General features: G+C 42.8%; 1 protein-coding gene across 1 annotated transcript in view; it reads left to right on the forward strand.

Annotated features, from left to right (window-relative positions):
* The first annotated feature begins 3,837 nt into the window (after nt 1–3,837).
* Nucleotides 3,838–27,316, forward strand: part of tspan17 (tetraspanin 17) — a 116,676-nt gene continuing 93,197 nt past the window's right edge. The window contains exon 1 of the mRNA XM_060915357.1: nt 3,838–4,327. Coding sequence (XP_060771340.1) covers nt 4,238–4,327 — 90 coding nt within the window. The 5' untranslated portion in view covers nt 3,838–4,237. The remainder of the gene's footprint in view (nt 4,328–27,316) is intronic.

The raw sequence follows: 27,316 nt of genomic DNA on the forward strand, positions 1-27,316 counted from the left end.
AAGGAACAATCCTTAGCAAAGTGTTGCAGTTTGAAAGGAATAAGCCAGTTTGTAAACTTTGGTGATTAAGATGCTAATGGAAACACTGCGTCATCACAACAGGTTGATTGATTTGATTTCACCATTTATCGTCACTCCATGATAGAATATATGATATTTCCATCCATCCTTCCATCCATTATCTGTAGCTGCTTATCCTGTTCTACAGGGTCGCAGGCAAGCTGGAGCCTATCCCAGCTGACTACGGGCGAAAGGCGGGGTACACCCTGGACAAGTCGCCAGGTCATCACAGGGCTGACACATAGACACAGACAACCATTCACACTCACATTCACACCTACGGTCAATTTAGAGTCACCAGTTAACCTAACCTGCATGTCTTTGGACTGTGGAGGAAACCAGAGCACCCAGAGGAAACCCGTGGAGAGAACATGCAAACTCCATATAGAAAGGCCATCACCTGGCCACTGGGCTCCGACCCAGAACCTTCTTGCTGTGAGGCGACAGTGCTAACCAGGGCCGTAGCCAGCATTTTAAAATCACAGAGGTCTATGATGCGCAAAGTGCATGCTGAAAAATTTTCGACATACTGTATTTAAATGAGAGGGGTGAATTATACATCACACAAGAGATCTATTCCTGAAATTACTTTTAATGGTGTTTGAACTGAATATCATCAGTTTTGAAAAAAAAAATCATGTATCTGGCAAGAGTAAGAATAATTTAAGCCTGTTTAATGGTTTGATCTGGCCCAAGCAATGAGGACAAAACTGCACTGCTTTGAAAATGTACATTTAACAGCTTCATGAAAGTGCGCTGATGGTTACCATGAAAAACTGTGTCTCCTGCACTGCGTTCCTCCCCCGAGTTGCGCGCGCGCACTCATTAGCTTTTGTGTTCTTGGTCTTAGAGCCGCGCGCACGAAACAGACACAGAAGACAGAATCAACGTTTAACATAATTAACAATGCACTTTTTACGGAGACGTTTTAATGTTATTCTTTATTTTTTTATCCAGTTGAATATTTAGCGTACAAATGTATTTTCAGCTCTTAAAAATGACAGAGGTCCGGACCTCGGGGGCCTCATAGCTGGCTACGACCATGGTGCTAACCACTATGCCGCCCATATGATATTTCCAAAAAAAGACAATCTTGATTAATTTTAAGAAACAATCCTTAGCAAGGGTGGCGTAGTGGTTAGTGCTGATGCCTCACAGCAAGAAGGTCCAGGTTCAAACCCCGTGGCTGACGAGGGCCTTTCTGTGTGGAGTTTGCATGTTGTCTGTGTGGGTGTGCTCTGGTTTGCTCCAAAGACATGCAGGTTAGGTTAACTGGTGACTCGAAATTGACCGTAGGTGTTTATTTCAGTTATTCTATTTTTATTTCTTGCATTGCCTGTTTCCACCGTGGGACAGAGAGGACTGAAATTTCATCTGTGCTGTATGTCGAGCATGTGGAGCATATTTGACAATAAACTTGACTTGACTTGACTTGACTTCACTTGAATGGTTGTCTGTGTCTATGTGTCAGCCCTGTGATGGCCTGGCGACTTGTCCAGGGTGTACCCCGCCTTTCACCCATAGTCAGCTGGGATAGGCTCCAGCTTGCCTGCGACCCTGTAGAACAGGATAAAGCGGCTAGAGATAATGAGATGAGATGAGATGAGATGAGATGTATTTTCAGCTCTTAAAAATGACCGAGGTCCGGACCTCGGGGGCCTCATAGCTGGCTACGGCCATGGTGCTAACCACTATGCCACCCATATGATATTTCCCAAAAAAGACAATCTTGCTTAATTTTAAGAAACAATCCTTAGCAAGGGTGGCATGGTGGTGTAGTGGTTAGCACTGTCACCTCACAGCAAGAAGGTCTGGGTTCGAGCCCCGTGGCCGGCGAGGGCCTCTCTGTGTGGAGTTTGCATGTTGTGTCCGTGTGGGTTTCCTCTGGGTGCTCCGGTTTCCCCCACAGTCCAAAGACATGCAGGTTAGATTAACTGGTGACTCTAAATTGACCTTAGGTGTGAATGTGAATGGTTGTCTGTGTCTATGTGTCAGCCCTGTGATGACCTGGCGACTTGTCCAGGGTGTACCCCGCCTTTCGCCCGTAGTCAGCTGGGATAGGCTCCAACTCGCCTGCGACCCTGTAGAACAGGATAAAGCGGCTAGAGATAATGAGATGAGATGAGATGAATCCTTAGCTTGGGCGGCACGGTGGTGTAGTGGTTAGCGCTGTCGCCTCACAGCAAGAAGGTCTGGGTTCGAGCCCCGTGGCCGGCGAGGGCCTTTCTGTGCGGAGTTTGCATGTTGTGTCCATGTGGGTTTCCTCTGGGTGCTCCAGTTTCCCCCACAGTCCAAAGACATGCAGGTTAGGTTAACTGGTGACTCTAAATTGACCTTAGGTGTGAATGGTTGTCTGTGTCTATGTGTCAGCCCTGTGATGACCTGGCGACTTGTCCAGGGTGTACCCCGCCTTTCGCCCGTAGTCAGCTGGGATAGGCTCCAGCTCGCCTGCGACCCTGTAGAACAGGATAAAGCGGCTAATGAGATGAGATGAGATGAGAAGACAGTTTGCAAACTTTGGTGATCGAGATGCTCATGGAAACACTGTGTCATCGCGATTGATTCTCATCTCATCTCATCATCTCTAGCCGCTTTATCCTGTTCTACAGGGTCGCAGGCAAGCTGGAGCTGGGCTGACACATAGACACAGACAACCATTCACACTCACATTCACACCTACGGTCAATTTATGCCGCTTTTCCACTACAAACGCGGCTGAGTCGGGCTGAGCCGTGCCGTGCTGAGTCGAGCTGAGCGGGGCTGTTGGAGTTGCATTTCGACTACAACCGCGCTGAACCGTGCTGGCTGGAAGTGGGTGGACACATTAGGTGGAGTTAGCGAAAGTGGGTGGACGTCAGGTGATGTCGTTAAGCAGCGCAAACAGTGACATCAGTGATCTTTTAAGCGGTAGTCTCACGACCCGAATAGTAAACAATAAACATGGAGGACATGGAGTCGTTAGTGTTGCTGGTCTTGGTGCTGTGGCTTGTTGTCACCGACAACGCGGACAGATACTGGCAAGAGCGTATAGATGAGGCGAGGCGCATAAGGCTTCAGAAATTCTCGCAATTCGTAATTCTTCTCCTTCCGGGTTTGCGGTGTTTACAGATCCCAGCGCACTCGCGGAGCGTGTGTGGGCGTGTGAGGACACTCCTCCTCACCAATCAGTGCACAGGGGAGTGTCTGCTCACGCCCCCAACCTCACTCGGCTCGCTTTGGCTCGCTTCAGCCCCACTCCAAAATGGTGCGAGTTTTAGGGGCTAAGCAGGGCTGAAACAAGCTGAGTCGTGCTGGTTTTTGGTAGTCGAAACGCGAGCCGTGTCGGGCTGAAGTGAGCTGAAAAAGGGTAGTGGAAAAGGGCCATTAGAGTCACCAGTTAACCTAACCTGCATGTCTTTGGACTGTGGGGGAAACCGGAGCACCCGGAGGAAACCCACGCAGACACGGGGAGAACATGCAAACTCCACACAGAAAGGCCCTCGCCGGCCACAGGGCTCGAACCCGGACCTTCTTGCTGTGAGGCGGCAGCACTAACCACTACACCACCCTATCGCGATTGATTATTTTATGAAAATAGCACAGCATTGAGTATTTTATTCCTTATATTAGGAAAAAAAACAAGTGTTTTGTGTTCGTTTAGTAGTTTAAAATGACACGTGTTTTTAGGCTTTTTTTTAGCAGCAAGACTTTTATAGTGAAACGTCATCAGTGTGGCGGCCATCTTGTTTTTGCTCCCCTCCTCTGCTAACACGCGCTTATTGTATCCGCGCTCGCGCCGCTTTTTAATGGCTTGTTGGAGGTTGAAGATCTTTCCCAGTGACAAATCCTCTTAAAATTATATTAAAATATTTCTCAAGTTACAGTTTAATGGCGGCGTGTTGCAGGAAATTAGCGTTTTTTAGCGATATGTGGTGTATATTGTGTGAGCGCGAGCACTTATGCTAGCCGCTGGGTTATTAGTGGTGGTGGTGTTTGTTTGTTTGTTTGTTTGTTGTTGTTGTTGTTGTTGTTGTTAGCTAGCAGCCAGGTTGCTCACTCAGCTAGCTAATTATGGATACTTTCCTGGCTAGTTAGTGTTTATAAACGTGTTTGCTTTATTTGTACAGTGTTGTCATTTAAGCAGGAGTGAAGTCCAGGTGAGCTCTTATTTTTATTTTTTATTTTTATTTTTTTGCTCATGATGAGTAGGAAACATCAGCATTACAAAGGAGCTGAAGTGAGCTGCTGTGTCAAATACTTCCTCTTCGGATTCAATATTATATTTTGGGTGAGTATTTGATCTCGTTTTATGATTTTGCATGTTTTTGAATCCCTTTAAATCAGTCACTGTGCTGCTGTGCTTCAGTTTCACTTCCTCTGCACTGATTATTCATTTGGGTTTCAATCAAAACAGCTAGTCCAACTTTTAATTTTTATCACTTTTCATAAAACATATATCTAAAGGATCTTTTGTTAAAGCATTTCATTAGTTTTTAAGCCGTACAGCATTTCTTTACATGATGTGCCAAGACTTTTGCACACTATCAGGGTTCAGCATTAACTTTTAAACCCACGTGGGGTTGTTTTACAATCAGGATCTGCAAGCTAAAAATCACATTTAACACTTATTATCTTCAGTATCAAAAGGCTTGACTAAATAAACTTGGTTGTTTATTGTAGCCCTGTGATCGCTCTATTTTCCATGCAAAAAAAAAATTTTGATGACGTTATTTTTGGTGAATGTATGGCAATATGTCATATTTAGCAAAGACTACGTTCAGACTGCACCCTGAAACAACCCATATCTGATTTTTTTTTGCCCATATGCGACCTGTATCCGATTTGTTATTGACAATCTGAACGACGCAGATCCGATTTTTTCACATGCGACCCAGGCCGCTTGCACTACGTTCACACTGCAGGCTGAAGTGACTCAAATCCGATTTTTTCGCCCATATGTGACCTGTATCCGATCTTTTATTGACAATATGAACGACACAGATCCGATTTTTTCAAATCCGACCCAGGCCGTTTGGATCTATGGTAGGGGTGGGTATTGCCAAGGACCTCACGAGACGATACTTGAGTCATGATACGATACTGCGATATTCTACATAGTTGACTGAAAAATGTAAACGCATCAGGCTTTCGTCTAAACGGGGGAACAGGGGCGCTGCGCCCTCTTACTCTCGGCGTGCGCCCCCTTACCGACTCCGTGAAAACATCCCAGCAACACTACGTGACAATGTGTCTGATCATCAAATATGTTATAATTGCTCCAAAAATATTCCAATCATAGTAGATACACCGCCAGACGGTGCAAAAACAATCCGAATTGGCGTTTTCCAGACCGAGGCACCATGTTGTTTACTTGTCGTGGCTGCTCTCGCGAGATTTGACATGGGTTACATACAAGGTCAGCTGACTTGTAGAGCGAGATTTCTCGAGACTGAATGACCTTTCACCCACCGGCGCGGGAGCTTTTGACAGGAGTAGTTCGCGAGTGGTTTTTGTTGACACTTGGGCATTTAAAGATGTCATCCCGTGGCACGAAACGGAAGAAAGCCAAAGACTGTCCAGGGCAGAAGAAGATTACTTCTTTCTTTTTCAATGTTGACAGACAATTTGTTACAATTTCCCTCTCAGATAGCCTCAGAATGTCCCATTGGAGCATTTTTCAAAGGCTTTGCACGGTGGGGGGGGACAACCGGCACCATCCCCCCCCGCTTCGCTCCCTCGCCATGGTGAGCGCCCTCATACTAAATTTTTCTAGAAAAAACCCTGCGCATTATGCGTCTTAAAATCCGAGTTGTATGTACATCAGATGATAGTGATAATTCATGGGACAAACTGAGTCAAAACAATGTAATTCTAATTATCCATGCCATTTTATTGTAACTATACAAACGCAAGTTACAACATATTTACAACATTGAAAAGTGCAGTGTGCATCTTAGGCTACGTTCACACTGCAGGCTGAAGTGACTCAAATCCGATCTTTTCGCCCATATGTGACCTGTATCCGATCTTTTATTGACAATATGAACGACACAGATCCGATTTTTTCAAATCCGACCCAGGCCGTTTGGATATGTGGTCCTAATTCCGATTCCTATCCGCTCTTTTCATATGCGACTTCAGTCTGAACCGCCAGGTCGCATTCATCTGACTTACACGTCATCAACAAGCCACAAACGTCACTATTCTGCGCTGAAGTAGGCGGCGGGTCTCTCAAAAAAAGTTACAACAACATGGCGCATGACATCAATGCGACTCCGCACCCACACGTTCCTTTGAACGGAGGTTGCAGTCACTACCCCGCAGAACGCCTGAGCCAAAACCCTTGCCCTCTTCCTTCTCAACCTCCTCCTTAACATCAGGCTGTTGCGCATGTTCTGGCTCCGTCGCAACAACAACTGCATCATCGCCAGGTACTCCATGCTGGCTACTGTCATACACAGGAAACTTTAGGTTACTTCCGTAAACACCGGCCATGCTCACTGCGTGTGACGTCGTCGTATCCTGCAATGCGCACGCGGAACACTTTTAGGTCGCTTTTCGTTCATACTGAGGATCACATATAAGTCGCATATATTTGTTAATGTGAACGATTTCACAAAAAAATCGGAATTGAGCATTAAGCCTTGCAGTGTGAACGTAGTGTTGGATATGTGGTCCTAATTCCGATGCATATCCGTTATTTTCACATGCGACTGCAGTCTGACCAGACAGGTCGCATTCATGCGACCTACACGTCATCAACAAGAGACAAACGTCACTATTCTGCGTTGGCTAATCCCGCCTCTTTGGTGGAAAACAACAACATTTGTACAGTTTTCAGAGTTTAAATAGACTTTTATAGAATTGATCAAGCTAATGGTGGATTTGGTAGGGACCTGGATGTTGATCTGTTAGCCTGATTAAATAAAACAGTTTCTATAACTGATTTATAACTTAAACCATCCTGTATTACAAGATTATAAGATTGTTCTGGAAATTTCCAGTAATTTGACACCTTCGGTCTCATTAGTCTGCTGCCCACATTAATCAGATTATTGTGCGAGTTCCGCCGCCGCCACAAAAACCACATCGCCAGGTCTCGCCTCATCTCCATAGCAAACTGCACTGGTGTTTCTGCACCTTGAGCCAGCGCTGAGAGAAGCTGCAGAATTCAGCTGGCTATAAACAATCTAAATAAATATTTATACAAATGTAGAAAAAGTTTATTAATATGACGAAATAAATATGTGCAAATGATTAAGCCTGAATTAAGAGTTTGGTAATACAGCGGCCGCATCCCAAATGACTGCCTACTGAAGCTCGAGTGCACTATATAGAGTTTAAAAATCCATTACTTCCTAGTAACATGTAGTGCACTTATATAGAAATTAGAGAGACGTTTAGGAGTCAACCCTCGTTACCAGGCTACACGTTTTCATTTCAGTTCAGAAACAAAAACACACACGAGACCTCACACTTTAACACTAACCAGATAATTAAACAAACAAACAAAAAAAAATCATTAAACATGAAGAGTGCGCTTTTTTTTGTTTGCGTATTACGTAGATGTGCTTATTACGTGTCAATTTGCGCATGCGGGACACTTTTGGGTCGTTTTCCGTTCATATTGGAGATCGCATACAAGTCTCATATAATTGGTAATGTGAACGGCCGAACAAAAAAATCGGATTTCACAACAAATCGGATATGGGTCGTTTCAGGTTGCGGTCTGAACGTAGTGAAAATTACTCATGTCATTTAGAAAAAGTGCTTTTTTTGACCACCGGTAGCTCCAAAAGGGATGCACTTAAATCATTCTTTATATCATAAAACACATTTGGTTCCATATCATTGGAAACATAGTTAAGTTTTAATGTTGAATGCCAGTAAGTTTTCAGACTATTTTGATCAAATTAGTATGGAATTGTGTCAAAAAAATGTCCTCTCCAAGACAGCTAATTTTTCAATATAAAATAACATATCTAAAATGATTATTTTCATCCTAAAATGTGGTCAAGATATTGGGACATAAATATTAGAGACAACTAACACAAAGCTTACAGCCTTATATTTAAAAGCACTATGGAAGTAGTGGATTCTGAATTGTCCAAAAAAAAAAAGTCCTCTCCGAGAATCACTTCATTTGTTTCTCCCATCTTATAGCAGATTACACAAAACTACCATACACATGTCAAATGACCTGAAATCTGTTCTTTAACTTGTCCTTCACTTAAAAACTGGTACAAGTTTGAATCAATTTGAATTTTGGACCCCTGTGACACAAACTTTGTACCCTGATTGTAAAACAACCCTTTAGGAAAACCATAGAATAGTTGGGCGGCACGGTGGTGTAGTGGTTAGCGCTGTCGCCTCACAGCAAGAAGGTCCGGGTTCGAGCCCCGTGGCCGGCGAGGGCCTTTCTGTGTGGAGTTTGCATGTTCTCCCCGTGTCCGCGTGGGTTTCCTCCGGGTGCTCCGGTTTCCCCCACAGTCCAAAGACATGCAGGTTAGGTTAACTGGTGACTCTAAATTGACCGTAGGTGTGAATGTGAGTGTGAATGGTTGTCTGTGTCTATGTGTCAGCCCTGTGATGACCTGGCGACTTGTCCAGGGTGTACCCCGCCTTTCGCCCGTAGTCAGCTGGGATAGGCTCCAGCTTGCCTGCGACCCTGTAGAAGGATAAAGCGGCTAGAGATAATGAGATGGTTTTATTGAGGATAAAGAATAGTTGTGAATTCCCTTAACGAAGAGACCGGTGGCGGAGTTGAGGATGTTAAGGTTTGCGATGGGAGGTTGGACAGGATAAGGAATGAGCACATCAGAGGGACAGGACATGTGGAGAGCTTGGGAATTAAGCTAAGAGAGATGAGACTGAGATGGTATGGGTACATCCTGCATGGATTAAAGTTTTCCGTCGCTACGATGGATTTCTGTCAACTGGGAGCGCTAAAGGTCAATAATGAGAGTGATGCAGATCTGAGGAAAAAAAAATGGAGTGGGGGGTTGGCCCATAGGTCTGACGCCGATGTGATTTAGAACTTCACCAAGCTGCTGTGATTTGCCTGTTGTTGAACCCTTTCTTGTGCTATGTTTGAGTATATGTAAAGGAATAAGTTGTTGTGCTAGATAGGCATAAATAAATAAATAAAGCCTACGCTACTGTCTAGTCCCGGGGAGGCTCGGCGTAGGCCACTGATGAAACTATTTGGCTGTCCTACTACTAGGCAACTAGGTTACTTGTCTACTACTAATACTAGGCCTTTTGTAGTAGTAGTAATAATGATATTTGCCCATTGAAAGGTGATCAGGTGAAAAAGTTGAAGCCGCAGCAAGACCTTTGCTATTAAGCCTTTTGTAGGCTTCGGCAGACAACGTTCTGGAAAGGCTGTGTTTTTTCTTTGGTTTGATTAGCCTACGATTTAATCTTTAAACATTATGGTTTCAGCAGTTCGCTTAAACATTGGAGGCTGCAGAGTCGGGCTGCAAGATTTCCCGACACTTGTTTAAGATGCCAAACTTCATAGTAAGGAGAAAATAATTCCACAGTATTTAGTGCCTCGTCAGTCTCAAAAATTAATAGTGAAGGACCAACGCGAATTAAGTCCCAAAAAACCATCTCGTAGGCCTATATTTTACATTTTCAAAAAAGTCCGGAATTGGAAGTCAGTCAGTGGAGTGTAATGAAGTGTCTCATTCACTAAGCACAAAAGGTCGGAAAACAGTGGAGAAAACAGCTATTGCTTAAATAGGCTACTAATGTTTTACATTAGTAATTTAATGTATGTGACAAATAAGTTCATTGATTAAATAGATAAAGAAGCGAATACTCCGAAGCTCAAAATTCAGGAAAGTGGCTCCGGTGTTGCAAGTGCACAAGAACAGTTATTTGAAAGTTAACCTAATGAATTTGCGCGTGCGATTTCATGAAGAACCGGGACAATTGGCATTCGGTGAAAGATTCACACCTATGACTCATTATATTCACGCGCGCCCTCTCGCCCACTGCTGCTTCGTTTTCCCGATTTACACGCGTGTCTGAAGATGGAGTTTTCAGAAATCTCCACTGTGCCCCGAGTTTGCGAAAGTAGCTGTTTTCAGTGACTGAAACCTCCGTATAGACCCCTTTCACTGACGTCACCCGAAACCGGAAGTAAACAGACCCTGCTCCATTTTGGAAGACCAACAAACTCGTGATAAGGGGATAATAATGGCAGCGGTATGTGAACCTACGAGAATAAAGTGGAGCGGCAAACGACTTAAACAAACAAATCTGAGCTGTTTTATTTATGATTTATTGGCCCAACAGTAGACTTGAAAGAAACCTGTGTGAGACTTGGCAAAAAACTGTGGATATAATGGATAAGTCTGTGCATGATCTGCGGACACTTTGAGTAAGCAAATGCAAGAAATTCAGATTTAAAACATGCTAAAGTGGCCCCAAGTTGATAACTGTATGAGGAGCAAGCCTCCCAGACTTCTACAATTTAATAATAATAATAATTTAGGATGGTTTGGGGCTTGCTCGCTGCTGCCAGGTTGGATGTTGAGTAGCCTGACTGTTTTTTTTTTTTCTTGCGTGTGGTATCATTGTTGATGCGAGGTTGTTTTTTGAACATGCCAATGCAGACACGATTTCCCCTGATGAGTTATGACTTCAGACGCGGTGGAGGTGTGGAGTCCGCGTGATATGTGCATAAGATAGGCTTCTCATGTGTTTGGAGATCCGCGCTCCGAGACAAGCGCAAGCACACACACCCCCAAGGGAAAAAAAGGGACCCTCCGAAAATATCGGCATAGTTCGAACACTGAGTGTAGGCACTGGGTGTAAACAACAAATAGTTTACAATGTCCGGGTAGCAAACAGATGGCAGAATTGGTGTCCGGTCCTCCTTATGTTTCCATTCTCCCTTGCCGCAAGTCTTATCATATGGGTCAAACCCATCAATCACAGCCAGTTTCTCCACATACCGTGCCCTTTCTGCAGCTGGTAATGTACTCACATAACCCAAATTATCATCCATCGTGTCACTTTACTTCCGCTCGTACTTTGTTTTATATTGTGAGTGCATGTACTTGGTCTTCCAATATGACGCCTAACAAAATCTCGCGGCACGGTGACGTCAACTGAATAAATAAATATGCGTCTTTTTTATCCGGCTACATGTAGGCTATCACTGCGCAAAGCCTCTAATGTTGAAATGGTAGTAATATTTGTTAAAATAATAGTAGGCTAATTTCCACATTAATTGGTAAAATGTCCCAAGGGATGTGATGGGGGGATGGCCGTTTTATAAGGGGGATGATTTGAGATTTTTATTTCAGAAGGGGGATGCCTCCCCCCACATCCCCCCTCAACTCGAGTACTGCGTATAAGGCCATATTTCACCGGACATAGGCCCTTCGATTTCCATCACTAGAGCGCGTCAAATTACTTTCGGTTTTGCCAGCATGGACGCGCTTCTTTTAAATGAAGGCACAGATGTGTCAGACATCGACAAAACGGTAAAGAATAAGTGGAGATGGGCTTGGCGAAATGAAATGGGCGATAATGGCAAGCTCCTGCTGCTGTGCCAAGGAAAAAGAAACAAAAACAGGCATCAGGTGTTGCCAAACTAGATGCTTCACTGCGAAGAAGCAGAAAAAGTGAACTTTCACTTTACTTGTTTCCTGGCTTTATTTCAACAGATTTTCTTATTTTTCTTTCTGTTCCACCCTTTTGAAAGCATGGCTCAAGTTCGACTGCACTTGCACTTTTCTCTTAACCACTGCTGTGCGTTACTAAAGTATTGTTGAAATAAATTTGCACTTTGCGCTGAAAACTTGATGGTTCATCATGAATAGCCAGTAATGACAATGGTAAAGTCTTGCCTTAGCTTTAGTCATTGTTAAAATTATGTAAATGTACTATAAGTAGGGGTCGAGGGGATAATGGACAACACGGCGTTTAAAATTTGACGCATCGCTGACGTGGTAGGGGCCAACGACATGGAGCTTTTTTTTTCAAGTCAGATAATTTTTTTTTTTTTTTTGCTTTAATCCATGGAATCAGTGCAGCTGGTCTATCATGATGCAGCGAAGTTTTTTTTTTTTTTTTTAAATCTTAGAGGTGGATGATATTAAATAAAACAAACAAACCAAAACCTTGATATATAAATATTTTGCCCAGGACTGTGTTCCTCTGATAACAGAAACGAAGCTCCAGCTCTCTCTGCTCTTAATCGGTTCTGTTCTTTCAGGATTTATCGCGCATGTCGCTCCTTGTTGAGTTTTTTATGCCCGAGTTGTTTGAAACCAATCTGGGTTTTCTGTGTCGAATAAGGAAGCGGCTTCACCTTTAAGAAAATCAGACGCTTTCATGAAGGCGCTAACTCGAATGCGAGCAGGGAAAAAAAAAAAAAAGAGATTCTTAAACTCTTCCATCCTCACTTCTGACTTTCTGTTTTTGTAAAATGCGTTTTAAATACAATCGTGAATTTCTCTGGAGTTTTCATGCTGAGCTCCTCTCCTCGTATTCTTTAACCGCTCATTTCCTTGTTGTTCTTGAAGCATTTGCTTCTGTTTAACATTTTTCTTGATAGCGGGGAGACGGTGATGCCTGTTATCTGTTTCTCTGTCTGAAGAAGCAAAAATTATCCATGTTGAAGACAGGTTAAGCTGCTTGCGTGAAAGACGGTGTCTGTCTGATCCCAGCTGTAATTATCATGTGATGTGTGATGTCATGCACAAGGGGTCTGTAAACAGTACGCGTACCATACTACACCAGCGGGGGGATATAAAATAACCTGCAGGGCAGTAAATGAAACCGAGACTAAGGCTACGTTCACACTGCAGGCTGAAGTGACTCAAATCCGATCTTTTCGCCCATATGTGACCTGTATCCGATCTTTTATTGACAATATGAACGACACAGATCCGATTTTTTCAAATCCGACCCAGGCCGTTTGGATATGTGGTCCTAATTCCGATTCCTATCCGCTCTTTTCATATGTGACTTCAGTCTGAACCGCCAGGTCGCATTCATCCGACTTACTCGTCATCAACAAGCCACAAACGTCACTATTCTGCGCTGAAGTAGGCGGCGGGTCTCTCAAAAAAAGTTACAACAACACGGCGCATAATCACGGGTGCAGATAGAGGGTGGGACTCGTCCCACCCAGATTTAAATTCACCTAGCTCGGTCCCCCCCCACTTATAGGGAGGAAAAAACGTCTATGCTGTCTTTCTTTGCATAAGGCAAACCTCACGGAAAAATCAAAAGACTAATTACCATTCGGTTTATTGAGGTGCACAGCAGTGTATACACAGTTGCAACAACTCAACAAAACAAAGACTGATATTCGGTCGGTTGAGCTGCGCAGACTGCACAGGTTGCGAGCTCGAGCTTGGTTGCTATGGTAACCCACAACGAGTTTGACAGGCATATCGGGGTTGGGGTTGGTTTGCTGGCAGCTTTGTCCCCCCCAGTTCAAAAAACGTATCTGCGCCCCTGCGCATGACATCAATGCGAGGGACGCTTCGGGCTGTGAAGGTTCTGAATCTTCTCAATGGAAGGACGCAGAGGTTAGGGAGCTGATTTCCATTTGGGGGGGGATACAGCTATTCAAGCTAGATTGGATGGGTCATACCGCAACTGGGCGGTTTTACTTCCGTAAACACTGGCCATGCTCACTGCGTGTGACGTCGTCGTATCCTGCAATGCGCATGCGGAACACTTTTAGGTCGCTTTTCGTTCATACTGAGGATCACATACAAGTCGCATATATTTGTTAATGTGAACGACCTCACAAAAAAATCGGATTTCACAAAAAAATCGGAATTGAGCATTAAGCCTTGCAGTGTGAACGTAGCGTAAGAAAACATCACTGCGGATACGTAGTGAGGGACGCTTTTAGGAACTGAAATAAAAGATCAAAAAGCCTCATTTTTGTGGCGCTAGTTCATAATATGCTCATTCCAACCTGCCTGGTCGGGCATGTCGGGGACCTATCCCACTTTCCCCGGGCAGTCAGGCAGTCCTTAATGTCGAGCCCTACCTACTGTATACAAGTATTTCTGTATTTATTATTATTATTATTATTATTTTTTTTGTGAAGATCAGACTTTGATAGATCCCTGTTCTTTAAATAAAACAGGGTGCCCACTCACACCTGATTGTCGTCCCATTGCTTGAAAACACCTGACTCTAATTTCACCTTCAAATTAACTGCTAATCCTAGAGGTTCATATACTTTTGCCACTCACAGATATGTAATATTGGATCATTTTCCTCAATAAATAAAAGGACCAAGTATAATATGTTTGTCTCATTTGTTTAACTGGGTTCTCTTTATCTACTTTTAGGACTTGTGTGAAAATCTGATGATGTTTTAGGTCATATTTATGCAGAAATATAGAAAATTCTAAAGGGTTCGCAAACTTTCAAGCACCACTGTATATCACAGTGACCACATTTCAGAGGGAACTAAATTTCACCGATTTTATGAAATGGAAACACTATCTAGCTTTCAGAGATTGCAATTCCTGAACGTTCTTTCTTTAGATATCATGCATTTTGGCTTTTTGTCCAATGACGAACCCAACAGTTAACCATCATATCCATTGTATACATCAGGTCTTGTTGCACATTGCCAAGAAATAATACATGCACACTCTTTGTTGTGTGTTTATCAAATTCAGAGAGTCGTCACACACACACACAGCTCCCTTTTTTTCCTCTTTTTTTTTTTTTTTTATTTCCAGCCGAAGCACCGGAGCTTTCCAAGTTCGAGTGCAGTGAAGAGCCGTGTTAACTTCAGAGGTGATGAGTTGGTTCAGGCGTGTTAGAGACACACGGAGGGATGATAAACCACTGCTTTACACCTTTTATAAATTAAACAGAGATTGTACAAAACCTCATGAGGTTCCACAAGGACAAACGTTTGTTTGCGTCCTCACATTTGGCTATTTGTGTTTGAATACACCAGAGTCTGAGGTTCATGTTTACACTTGGCACTTGTGACTTGAGTGTGTGCCAAACCTTCAAATTTTTTTTTTTTAATAAATATATACACACTCACTGCATGGTTTTCCCCAAAGCGTTTTAGCGTATCCAGCCTGACACGCTTGCTCTGCCTGCCGATACGCTTAGTCGCTTTAGTTAAACTCCGATACGCTTAGATTTATACCGATACATTAAATTTCCTACCCACAAGTAACTAGATACATAGGAGAGCAAATAACAGATCCATTTGCATACTGACAGTGATGGGAATAACGGCGTTACAAATAAACGGCGTTACTAACGGCGTTACTTTTTTTAGTAACGAGTAATCTAACTAATTACTTTTTACATCGTTATAACGCCGTTCCCGTTACTTACAATAAAATACTATGCGTTACTTTATTAAAGCTGTTCTCATCTGGCACGCTGCTCGCTCAGCCTTTCTTTCCTCTGCTTTAGTGTGGGGCGGGGAGACACGAGACAACGGCACAGTAAGCCAATCAGAGTAGATTTGGACAACATACGTAGGTAGGCCACGCCTACTGCACTACTGCGCGCTCTTTCAATCGGAAGACCCAGCGATGGCAAGCGGTCAGCCCAACACTGCGCTTTCACACTGGAAATACAGCCAGGACTTTTCATTACTTGAAATAAAAGGCAAGAGTGTTTACGTGCAATGCACATTATGTCGAGGAACAAAGCGTTTGTCCTCGTCAGTGGCCAGTAATTAGTAACATAATTTTAATAACTACAAAAATATATTACATTTGATAGATGTCTCATCTCACATTGTCCCACAAAAATATTAATATAGTGTAGATAATGTTACTAATTGGTTCTGTTAAGTGTCCATTTCAGTCATTAAACACATTTAACATTCACTTTTATTATGATTACACTAATTGAATTTGATTTTTTTTTTTTTTGAGGGGGAACAAAATGTAACGGAATAATTACTTTCTCTGGTAATTAGTTACTTTTATGACAAAGTAACTCTGTTACTAACTCCGTTACTTTTTGGGAAAAGTAACTAGTAACTATAACTAATTACTTTTTGAAAGTAACGTGCCCAACACTGCATACTGATTGATATTTGTGTTAAACAAGCGCTCTTTTTTTTTCCAATGTTTGTATTGATTCTGTCAAAGTACAGCCCTGATTCCAAAAAAGTTGGCAGGGTTCCCGCGGGGTTTTAAAAGGTAGTAAAAGGTAGTTAATTAAAATAGGCTAAATTATGGCCAGTAAAAAGTAGTAAAAGGTAGTAAACGTAATCTGACGTGGTAGTAAATTTTTTTTTGACCCCCATCCAACTGGGCCTATGTGTTTTCTAATTCGTTTAATTAACCTGCATGCCATAATATCCATAAATTACTACATTTGGGCGAATTTATTTTTATGTATCGAGGAGGACCGCAGTGAGGAGTTGGTGGCGCACGCGCATTGAATTCCAATAACGGTCGAATCCATTATAAATTTATACCAGAGATTGTTTAGTACGAGACTTTGTTTATACGGGTCTAGTCGAATCGATCTGTTAACCCGACTGGCGACATCTGCACGAGAATTAAACAATGGGGAAATGCAAATTTTCAGACCTCTGGCTGGAGGAACCTGATTCTAAGGCCAAGTTTACATTAGACCGTATCTGTCTCGTTTTCTTCGCGGATGCACTGTCCGTTTACATTAAAACGCCGGGAAACGGGAACCCGCCAGCGTCCACGTATTCAATCCAGATCGTGTCTGATCCGGTGCTGTGTAAACATTGAGAATACGCGGATACGCTGTGCTGAGCTCTAGCTGGCGTCGTCATTGGACAACGTCACTGTGACATCCACCTTCCTGATTCGCTGGCGTTGGTCATGTGACGCGACTGCTGAAAAACGGCGCGGACTTCCGCCTTGTATCACCTTTCATTAAAGAGTATAAAAGTATGAAAATACTGCAAATACTGATGCAAATACTGCCCATTGTGTAGTTATGATCGTCTTTAGGCTTGCCATCCTTCCACTTGCAAGTGTTAAGTGATATGCGCTGGGATCACACACACAGCGGCTCAGTCCCGAATCACTGCTCGTGCGCTTCACTCGCGAGCTCTGTGAGCTGCGCAGGGCCGGAGTGCGCACCCTCCAGAGGGCACTCGCTGTTCAGGGCGGAGTGATTTGGAGCGCAGGATGCATGCGGAGCCGAGCGTATCCGTGTATTGGCGTTGCTGTGTGCACGCCAATCGTTTTAAAAACGTTAATCTGATGATCCGCTGATACGGTCTAATGTAAACCCCACCTAAAGGCGGTAGATGGCAATTGGCGAGAGGCGTTCATTGAAAAGTTGATCGAAGAAAAGGTCAAACAACTGAGGCACATGTAATGCGCTGTGTGGGTGTGCCTGGTGCGCTGTGTGGGTGTGCCTGGTGCGCTGTGTGTACACCGTTTGAGGCATCCAAAATGTGATGAGCAAATCTGTTGTGTGTGTGTGCCTGGTGCTCTGTGTGTGTGTGCCTGGTGCGCTGTGTGTGCACCATGTGAGGCATCCAAAATGTCATGAGCAAATCTGTTGAACTGTTCAAATGATTAAGATTAACCCTCTAAAACACTGATCTCTGGGAGGAAGGTGTTGACTCTGCCCACGGGCCTTCACGACTACAGGACTGGTGCAAATGACTATCTTAAGCAAACTTGGCAATGTGTTGAGAGACTGCCAAAATAGGGCTTGGGTTATGTGTGTCTTGTATCTTTAGGGTGTGTGTCTTGTCTTTGTCATGTGTGCGCGCTTTTTTTGTGTGTGTGTGTGTGTGTTCGTGTTTGCCATTTGACCTGATCTAAATGTAATGAGTTGATGTACCTAAGCACATAAGATTATTTTGTGCAAATCTGTTCACCTGTTCAAAAGATTATTCCACAAACAAAAGGTTGGCCATCTTGAAAGTGTTGGCCGACAAAATGTAATCAGATCTTGTACCTAACGTGAAGTGTTGACACACAAGGTTTAGTGCAAATCTGTGTACCCGTTAAGAGGTGATGGGCCACAGTTTCACAGTTCAATAAAATTATAACTTGTATGTGGAAGTTTGTTTTCTTTTATGCAAATATGCATGACTCCATGTGTAGCCCTAGCAATGGGAGGTTCTGTTATGCGTCCAAAGGGAAAGAGTTACACTACCGGTACGTTCAGATTTTCTTTCTATCTTGTCTCATCAATCCAACTCTTTGGGTAGAGTTGTCACTAACTTATATGTAGCACATTCACTTGGACTAACACATACACTCAAAGATTACCTTGTTAAATTGTGAGAAAATGTCCAAATCCAAATTGTCGCTGTGGTAGTAAAAAAAATTGTGAAGGTAGTAAATTCAACATAAAATATCTGTAGGAACCCTGGTTGGGACAAATTGTAAATAAAAACGGAATGCAATAATTTACAAATCTCAAAAACTGATATTGTATTCACAATAGAACATAGACAACATATCAAATGTCGAAAGTGAGACATTTTGAAATTTCATGCCAAATATTGGCTCATTTGAAATTTCATGACAGCAACACATCTCAAAAAAGTTAGGACAGGGGCAATAAGAGGCTGGAAAAGTTAAAGGTACAAAAAAGGAACAGCTGGAGGACCAAACTGCAACTCATTAGGTCAATTGGCAATAGGTCATTAACATGACTGGGTATAAAAAGAGCATCTTGGAGTGGCAGCGGCTCTCAGAAGTAAAGATGGGAAGAGGATCACCAATCCCCCTAATTCTGCCCCGACAAATAGTGGAGCAATATCAGAAAGGAGTTCGACAGTGTAAAATTGCAAAGAGTTTGAACATATCATCATCTACAGTGCATAATATCATCAAAAGATTCAGAGAATCTGGAAGAATCTCTGTGCGTAAGGGTCAAGGCCGGAAAACCATACTGGGTGCCCGTGATCTTCGGGCCCTTAGACGGCACTGCATCACATACAGGCATGCTTCTGTATTGGAAATCACAAAATGGGCTCAGGAATATTTCCAGAGAACATTATCTGTGAACACAATTCACCGTGCCATCCGCCGTTGCCAGCTAAAACTCTATAGTTCAAAGAAGAAGCCGTATCTAAACACGATCCAGAAGCGCAGACGTCTTCTCTGGGCCAAGGCTCATTTAAAATGGACTGTGGCAAAGTGGAAAACTGTTCTGTGGTCAGACGAATCAAAATTTGAAGTTCTTTATGGAAATCAAGGACGCCGTGTCATTCGGACTAAAGAGGAGAAGGACGACCCGAGTTATCAGCACTCAGTTCAGAAGCCTGCATCTCTGATGGTATGGGCTTGCATTAGTGCGTGTGGCATGGGCAGCTTACACATCTGGAAAGACACCATCAATGCTGAAAGGTATATCCAGGTTCTAGAGCAACATATGCTCCCATCCAGACGACGTCTCTTTCAGGGAAGACCTTGCATTTTCCAACATGACAATGCCAAACCACACACTGCATCAATTACAGCATCATGGCTGCGTAGAAGAAGGGTCCGGGTACTGAACTGGCCAGCCTGCAGTCCAGATCTTTCACCCATAGAAAACATTTGGCGCATCATAAAACGGAAGATACGACAAAAAAGACCTAAGACAGTTGAGCAACTAGAATCCTACATTAGACAAGAATGGGTTAACATTCCTATCCCTAAACTTGAGCAACTTGTCTCCTCAGTCCCCAGACGTTTACAGACTGTTGTAAAGAGAAAAGGGGATGTCTCACAGTGGGAAACATGGCCTTGTCCCAACTTTTTTGAGATGTGTTGTTGTCATGAAATTTAAAATCACCTAATTTTTCTCTTTAAATGATGCATTTTCTCAGTTTAAACATTTGATATGTCATCTATGTTCTATTCTGAATAAAATATGGAATTTTGAATCTTCCACATCATTGCATTCCGTTTTTATTTACAATTTGTACTTTGTCCCAACTTTTTTGGAATCGGGGTTGTAATATGTCTGTGTGGTATGATGTAAACAAACTGTAATCTGTTGGCTATGTCAAGATCACGTGTTCAAACCGTCCAATAAAATTATCGAAAGAAAACATCAGACATCCGGGAATTTTCCGATTCATTTTCAGCGATCTCATCGGCTGCCAGATGGACAAAGCCGACTGATTTATTTGATAGACTATTCTGTTTCTGTTTAGATTGTGAACGAGGCTTCTCCTGCCTAAAGAGAATAAAGACTCCAGCGAGGAATAAGCTAGAAGACTAGCCGGACAATTTGATCCACATCAGCATGGATGACAGCGAGACGGACTATGAGAGGGCTGCCCAACATTGGGCCAAGCAAAAGCCAAGGAGAATTAATCTGCTTTACAGGAGTAGAAAACTTAATTCATTAGTTTGGGTTTGCAGAAAGATTATGTACTTAACACTCTGACGAAGTGAAGTTGTCCAAATGTGTCAAATATAGCATAATTTCAAATAATAATGATAAGCATTTTTGGCAGTGTGATGTCACTGGGATCCATTTAACAAAAGACGGCTCCGGATTATTCTTTTGTTAAAGGCTCACAGTGACATCACACTGCCAAGTATGCTTATCATTATTTGAAATTATGCTATATTTGACACATTTGGACAACTTCACTTCGAGAGTGTTTATAAGTACATAATCTTTCTGCAAACCCAAACTAATGAATTAAGCTTTCTACTCCTTTAAATATGTTTTAATCCTAATCTAGTCCATTTAATAAAGTGCCAAAATTTTAACTTTATAATATGCAGTTGCCTTACTTTTCTTTTCAGTGTATCTTAGTTATACATATATTATGGTAATTGCATCAGAAACATTCTAAATCATTACAGTTATAGTAATACATATGTTATTTACCAGCTGGGAGGTCTGTATCGTGAAATACCATGACCGAGGTCTTGAAAGTAGAGGGCCTCGGTCAGTATTCAAGGCCGAGGTCACGGTATTTCACTATACGGACCGACCTTAAGCTGGTAAATAATATATATATTTTTTTCTTTACCAAATTCTAACAGAAAACGAGAGCGCCCGAAAGGGAAAACCGAGCCGAGCCGCCATTTTGAATCCTCATTCACAGCTGTAATGCAAATGGCTTCCTCCTCGGTATACAAGTGCACTTCCGTGGCAGGAAAAAAACTACATTTTGCCGCCTATGTCGTCCCCTATTTATACAAATAGGAGTCATTCAGGATTCAGCCATGTTTTTGCTCGGCGTTAGGAACAGTTACAGGTTTTTAGCTTTCTCCTGAAATGTTTTCTTTTATTTCTTCTTCCTCAGGGGAGTAAAACTCACTTTCGCTGTGAACACTGTCGTTATCGCTATCCGTGCTGTAAAATTAATGCTATTATGCTGAGAAATGCTGGCAAAAATTTATAACATTTTTGATAATCTTATGTAAATCTTATAAAAAAAAAAAAAGATAAATGTTGACAAAAATTGCTCCTATGTTTGTTGTTGTGAACGAGCGAGTCGCCAGAGGTCCGTAACTGGGGTCCGTATCATAGGATACGGACCCGCTCGCCAGCCAATCAGAGCGCAGGATTTGATGGAAACCGGACCACAAAAAAAAACCAAAGCAGCTTATTTTAAGGTGGCAGTTCTGAGGTTCAGATCCCTGTGTGATCAACAGGAGGTCATGATGATCGATTCTCTTCACTGGATTGCATAAGATGGAGCAAACCACTGTTCATATTTTCATGCACATTTTTGTTACAACACGACTTGATCATAGGGATCCCCGTAGATTTTCAATCTATCATATACCTCAGTAATCTATAACAAAACAGTTTAACTCGCATGTTGAACTTTAAGGTGAAATTTCAAATGTGTATACATTAGGGCTGGGTATCACCAGATACCTCACGATACGATACTATGGCGATATTTTGCCCACGATAACATCACGGTACAGCGATTCTGCGATAATCGATATATTGCAAGAAATTTCAACCACATCACGATATCTGTGTCACTGAAGAAAATCAGAATTTATTGACCATTGTAAAATTACATTTCACATACATAACTACACACTCCTGCCAGACATAGATTTGTCTCTATTCCACTGCTGGCAAAACCAAGAGTTGCTTCACTACAACATACAGAAAATTCCCATTTCTGTGCTAGTATTATCAGCTTTTCTGTAAGCATGGACACATCAGTGCTGCTTAACAAGCAGAATCAAATTGTTTTATGAAAACTTAAAACTTGCACTGCAGACTGCACATACATTTCAGTGCTAACACTAATATCAATTTGTTCTTTGTAAACTTGAGAACACATACCGGAGAACATTTAACTTGTGCTTATTTTGCAGGAACAACACACTGTCTGAAACACATTGAAAAGTGCAGTGGGCATCTTAATTGGAGCATCTTAATTTAATTGGAGCGAAACAGGTTTTGCAAAGTGCGTTCTCTTTTGCCGCTTTTCCACTACAAACGCGGCTGAGCCGTGCCGTGCCGAGTCGAGCTGAGTCGAGCTGAGCGGGGCTGTTGGAGTTGCATTTCGACTACAACCGCGCTGAACCGTGCTGGCTGGAAGTGGGTGGACACATTGGGTGGAGTTAGCGAAAGTGGGTGGACGTCACGTGATGTCGTTAAGCAGCGCAAACAGTGACATCAGTGACAGTGGCGGAACAAGTCAGAGCCGGGCCGGGGGCGGGGCAAATGACCGGGCACTTTATTAAAGCTTATCATAACATCATTTTAGGCTACAAAATGTCCGCAACTGCGGTGTTTACCAATTTCAACACTACCGGGTGCAACTATGTTATTTAGTACATCAAGTCCTTCAAACGAACATGTAACTCAGAAACAAAAAACATTAGGATACTGTACATGGCTCATAATAAAACATCAATAGCCTATACTGCGCACATTATTTGAAGGGCATACGAATGAGCGCTCAGAGGTTGCAACGGTGACAGGAAGAGTCAGAAATAAAAGGAGGGCGGTGCAAACCTCACTGAATGCACTGTGTTTACCAATTTCAACACGACGGGGTGCAACTATGTTATTTTGTACATTAAGTCCTTCAAACGAACATGTAACTCAGAAACAAAAAAACATTAGGTGACATACTGTACATGGCTTATAATAAAACATCAATAGCCTGCTGCGCGCATTATTTGAAGGGCATACGACGAGCCTTGCGCTCCGCGAACTCGTCCACGATGCTCTGTATGTCACTGATTCAGTGAGCTTTTAAGCGGTAGTCTCACGACCCGGATAGTAAACAATAAACATGGATGACATGGAGTCGTTAGTGTGGCTGGTCTTGGTGCTGTGGCTTGTTGTCACCAACAACGCCAACAGATACTGGCAAGAGCGTATAGATGAGGCGAGGCGCATAAGGCTTCAGAAATTCTCGTAATTCGTAATTATTCTTCTTCCGGGTTTGCGGTGTTTACAGATCCCAGCGCGCTCGCGGGGCGTGTGTGGGCATGTGAGGACACTCCTCCTCACCAATCAGTGCACAGGGGAGTGTCTGCTCACGCCCCCAGCCTCACTCGGCACGGTTTGGCTCGCTTCAGCCCCACTCCAAAACGGTGCGAGTTTTAGGGGCTAAGCAGGGCTGAAACGAGCTGAGTCGTGCCGGTTTTTGGTAGTCGAAACGCGAGCCGTGTCGGGTTGAAGCGAGCTGAAGTGAGCTGAAAAAGGGTAGTGGAAAAGGGCCATTTGTCCGGCTCACTGTTTTTTTTTTTTTTTTTTTTTTCTCCTTTCCTTTGGAATCCAAAGTGCCTCCAAACATCTGTGTTAAAGTTCGGCGGCGTCTCTAGGTTTATGTTAACAGCCATGCTTGCCTGTTTTTTTTTTTTTTTTTTCCTCACTGCAACCGCCGGGGAAAAAAGAGAAGACGAAGAGTGCCTTGCAGTGAGGTAGCGGCACAGCGACACCTCGCGGAGCGGAGGTGTGGAAGTCGTACTGGATTTACAACCCGTCTGAAACATGATTTATTATTTGAAAAAATATCGATATTCAAATTTTGAGTATCGCTATTGAATCGGAAGACAGAGTATCGCGATATATCGCCGTATCGATATTTTTGCACACCCCTAGTATACATTAATACTATTTAGGTCAGAAATCATTGAAACACTGGTAAAATCGATCCTATAATCATGTATCTAAAATCTCTGAGACCCTGAAAATGCACCCGAGAGCATCTATTTTCAAAAAATTTTCCGGCGGGGCCATGAAACCCCCCCCCAGTTTCACTTTGTGCCATTGGCGCTCAATTATCTGTGTATTATCATGCCAGAATTTAGGGCTTTGATTTTTTTTCTGGGGAAAACACTGTGCTGTATATGTACGTGTTTTCGATTTCATAAAATCAGTGAAATTTAGTTCCGTCTGAAATGTGGTTGTGATGTACAGTGGTGCATCAATGAGAGTGTAGTGAAGATGCAAGGAGTAGACGTAAAGAAAGTTGGTGAATTCAAGTACCTGGGGTCAACTGTGCAGGAAAATGGGGGCTGCGATAGTGAGGTGAGAAAGAGAGCACAGGCAGGGTGGAGCAGTTGGAGAAGGATTTCGGGAGTCATTTGTGATAGGAAAGTCCCAGCAAAAGTGAAAGGTAAGATGTATAAGACAGTAGTGAGACCAGCTGCGATGTATGGATTGGAGACCGTACCCTTAACGAAGAGACAGGAGGTAAAGTTGGAGGTGGCGGAGTTGAGGATGTTAAGGTTGGACAGGATAAGGAACGAGCACATCAGAGGGACAGCACATGTGGAGAGCTTGGGAATTAAGTTAAGAGAGATGAGACTGAGATGGTATGGAGGGGAGGGGTTTAAAAACCTAGAGGTGGATGATGATGATTAAAAAAACAAATACATATACATCTGCATCTCGCTCCTTTTTCTTTTATGTTTTTCGTTTGTCGCCTTCCTCGCATTCAAACTGATTCGAGCTGAAGTCCACTACATGTCCAAAATGGCGGTCGCGTTTACGAAGGTCACGTGACTGAAAAGGGTCTATAGAGGTGTGGAGATTTTCATAAGATATTATCTTGTCATTTGATAACTAGATTTCAGTGTATAATAATCAGTGATTACTACTGTAAATCAATTTTGTTGTCAGTTGTTTTTATTTGTAGCATTGTTATTTGTTTCTCTTGTCCAAACTAGTGATATCTCATCAAGTCATAAATTTTATGATAATGTTAGTTTTTGTGATATGTTACTGAACTGCAGAGTACTAATCTCTGTGTGTGTGTATACAGTTAGGTCCATAAATATTTGGACAGAGGCAGCATTTTTCTAATTTTGCTTCTGTACATGAGCACAATGAATTTTGAACAATTCAGATGCAGTTGAAGTTCAGACTTTCAGCTTTAATTCAGTGGGTTGAACAAAATGTTTGCATAAAAATGTGAGGAACTAAAGCATTTTTTAAACACAATCCCTTCATTTCAGGGGCTCAAAAGTAATTGGACAAATTAAATAATTGTAAATAAAATGTTCATTTCTAATACTTGGTTGAAAACCCTTTGTTGGCAATGACTGCCTGAAGTCTTGAACTCATGGACATCACCAGACGCTGTGTTTCCTCCTTTTTAATGCTCTGCCAGGGCTTTACTGCAGCGGTTTTCAGTTGCTGTTTGTTTGTGGGCCTTTCTGTCTGAAGTTTAGTCTTTAACAAGTGAAATGCATGCTCAATTGGGTTGAGATCAGGTGACTGACTTGGCCATTCAAGAATATTCCACTTCTTTGCTTTAATAAACTCCTGGGTTGCTTTGGCTTTATGTTTTGGGTCATTGTCCATCTGTATTATGAAACGCCGACCAATCAGTTTGGCTGGATTTGAGCACACAGTACGTCTCTGAATACCTCAGAATTCATCCGGCTGCTTCTGCTTCCGACTGTTTTCTTCTCATACTTATACTTCCTATGTTTCATGGACTGTAACGGCATTTGCTTATTTAGTGATTTTAATACAGAATTTACTTTGATGAAATTATAATCAGACACTCCAACCCCCCCCCCAAAAAAAAACAAAAAACAAAAACCCTCATCGGATCTGTGCGATTCACACAAGTCCCCAAGACAGTCGTGAAAAAGGCGGCATCCGCCAAAAGGCGCGCCTTTGGAACAAAGTAAATACTCAAACCAGTCTATCAGGCACCGAGTCGAAGTCACACTTTGAGATCACAATTTTCCCCCATTCTGATGTTTGAACATTGTGAACATGAACTGAAGCTCTCGATTTGTATCTGCATGATTTTATGCATCAAGGCTGATTAGAGAACCGCATCAAACATCAGGCGGATGAGGGATGGGCATTCCTAATAAAGTGGCTGCGGAGTGTATTCATGCATGTACTCTTTCTTTCGGGTATTGCTTCATTGCTCTGGTGTGACCTGGTTGGCGCAGAAGGGGGGGGGGGGAGACGATTTGCCAAACCGAGGCGTTTTCAACAATTTCAACAATTAGCCTCAGGCTTGTACAGAGACTGGTTTAGAAAGATGTGATTTGTCTAAACACACGCTCGGTCCTGGCCGAGAGAATACACAGTCATGACTGTGGAATGGTGTATATGTTGAACAAACAGTGCAGCGACTTGTTGTGACCTGTGGTGTTATTGCGCTTATTATCCGATACTTAGATAAATATGACTGTCAATCTGTTAAAGATTGAGGCGCAGAAGTTATTGTATCCGATAACGATTAATTGTTCTTCATGGCTTGAAGCTGTGTAGCGATATAAAAACCTTTACCTCTCACTCCGATGGTGGTGTGTGTTTTCTCTTCAAGCTCGGTTCCTCTACCAGAGGCCCAGGAGTTTGAGGGTTCTGTGCAGTATCCTAGCCGTTCCTTGGACTGCACTCTTCTGAAGTTGTTGTACCTGAGCCGCCCTCTCTCTCCCAGTTTGGGGGTCACAGCCCATAATGCTCCCATCACCGTTGGGACCACTTTGAGCTTGACCTTCAACATCTGTTCCCTGGTTCTTCTTGTGCTCCTTCTGCATGATGTTACTGTCAGCTGGGATTGAAACCTCTATCACTGCTCCACTCTTCTGGTCCTTGTCTACCACCACGATGTCTGGTTGGTTAGCCAGGACCTGCTCATCAGACTGGAACTTGAAGTCCTACAGGATCTTGGCTCTGCTGTTTTCAACCACTTTTGATGCTAAGTTCTTCTGGTCCTTACTCGGCACGCATGTTCCTGTACGCTTTCCCAGACACTTGGTTATGCCTCTCTGTGTACGCTGTCTCAGCTTGCATTTATATGTATGAAAAGGATACTACATGGTCATGCGAAGATATCAAGTTTATCTTCGGGTGGTGAAATATTTTTCAACACGAGAAGATT

The sequence above is a fragment of the Neoarius graeffei genome, chromosome 2 (genome assembly GCF_027579695.1).
Source record: "Neoarius graeffei isolate fNeoGra1 chromosome 2, fNeoGra1.pri, whole genome shotgun sequence".
Lineage (NCBI taxonomy): Eukaryota > Metazoa > Chordata > Actinopteri > Siluriformes > Ariidae > Neoarius > Neoarius graeffei.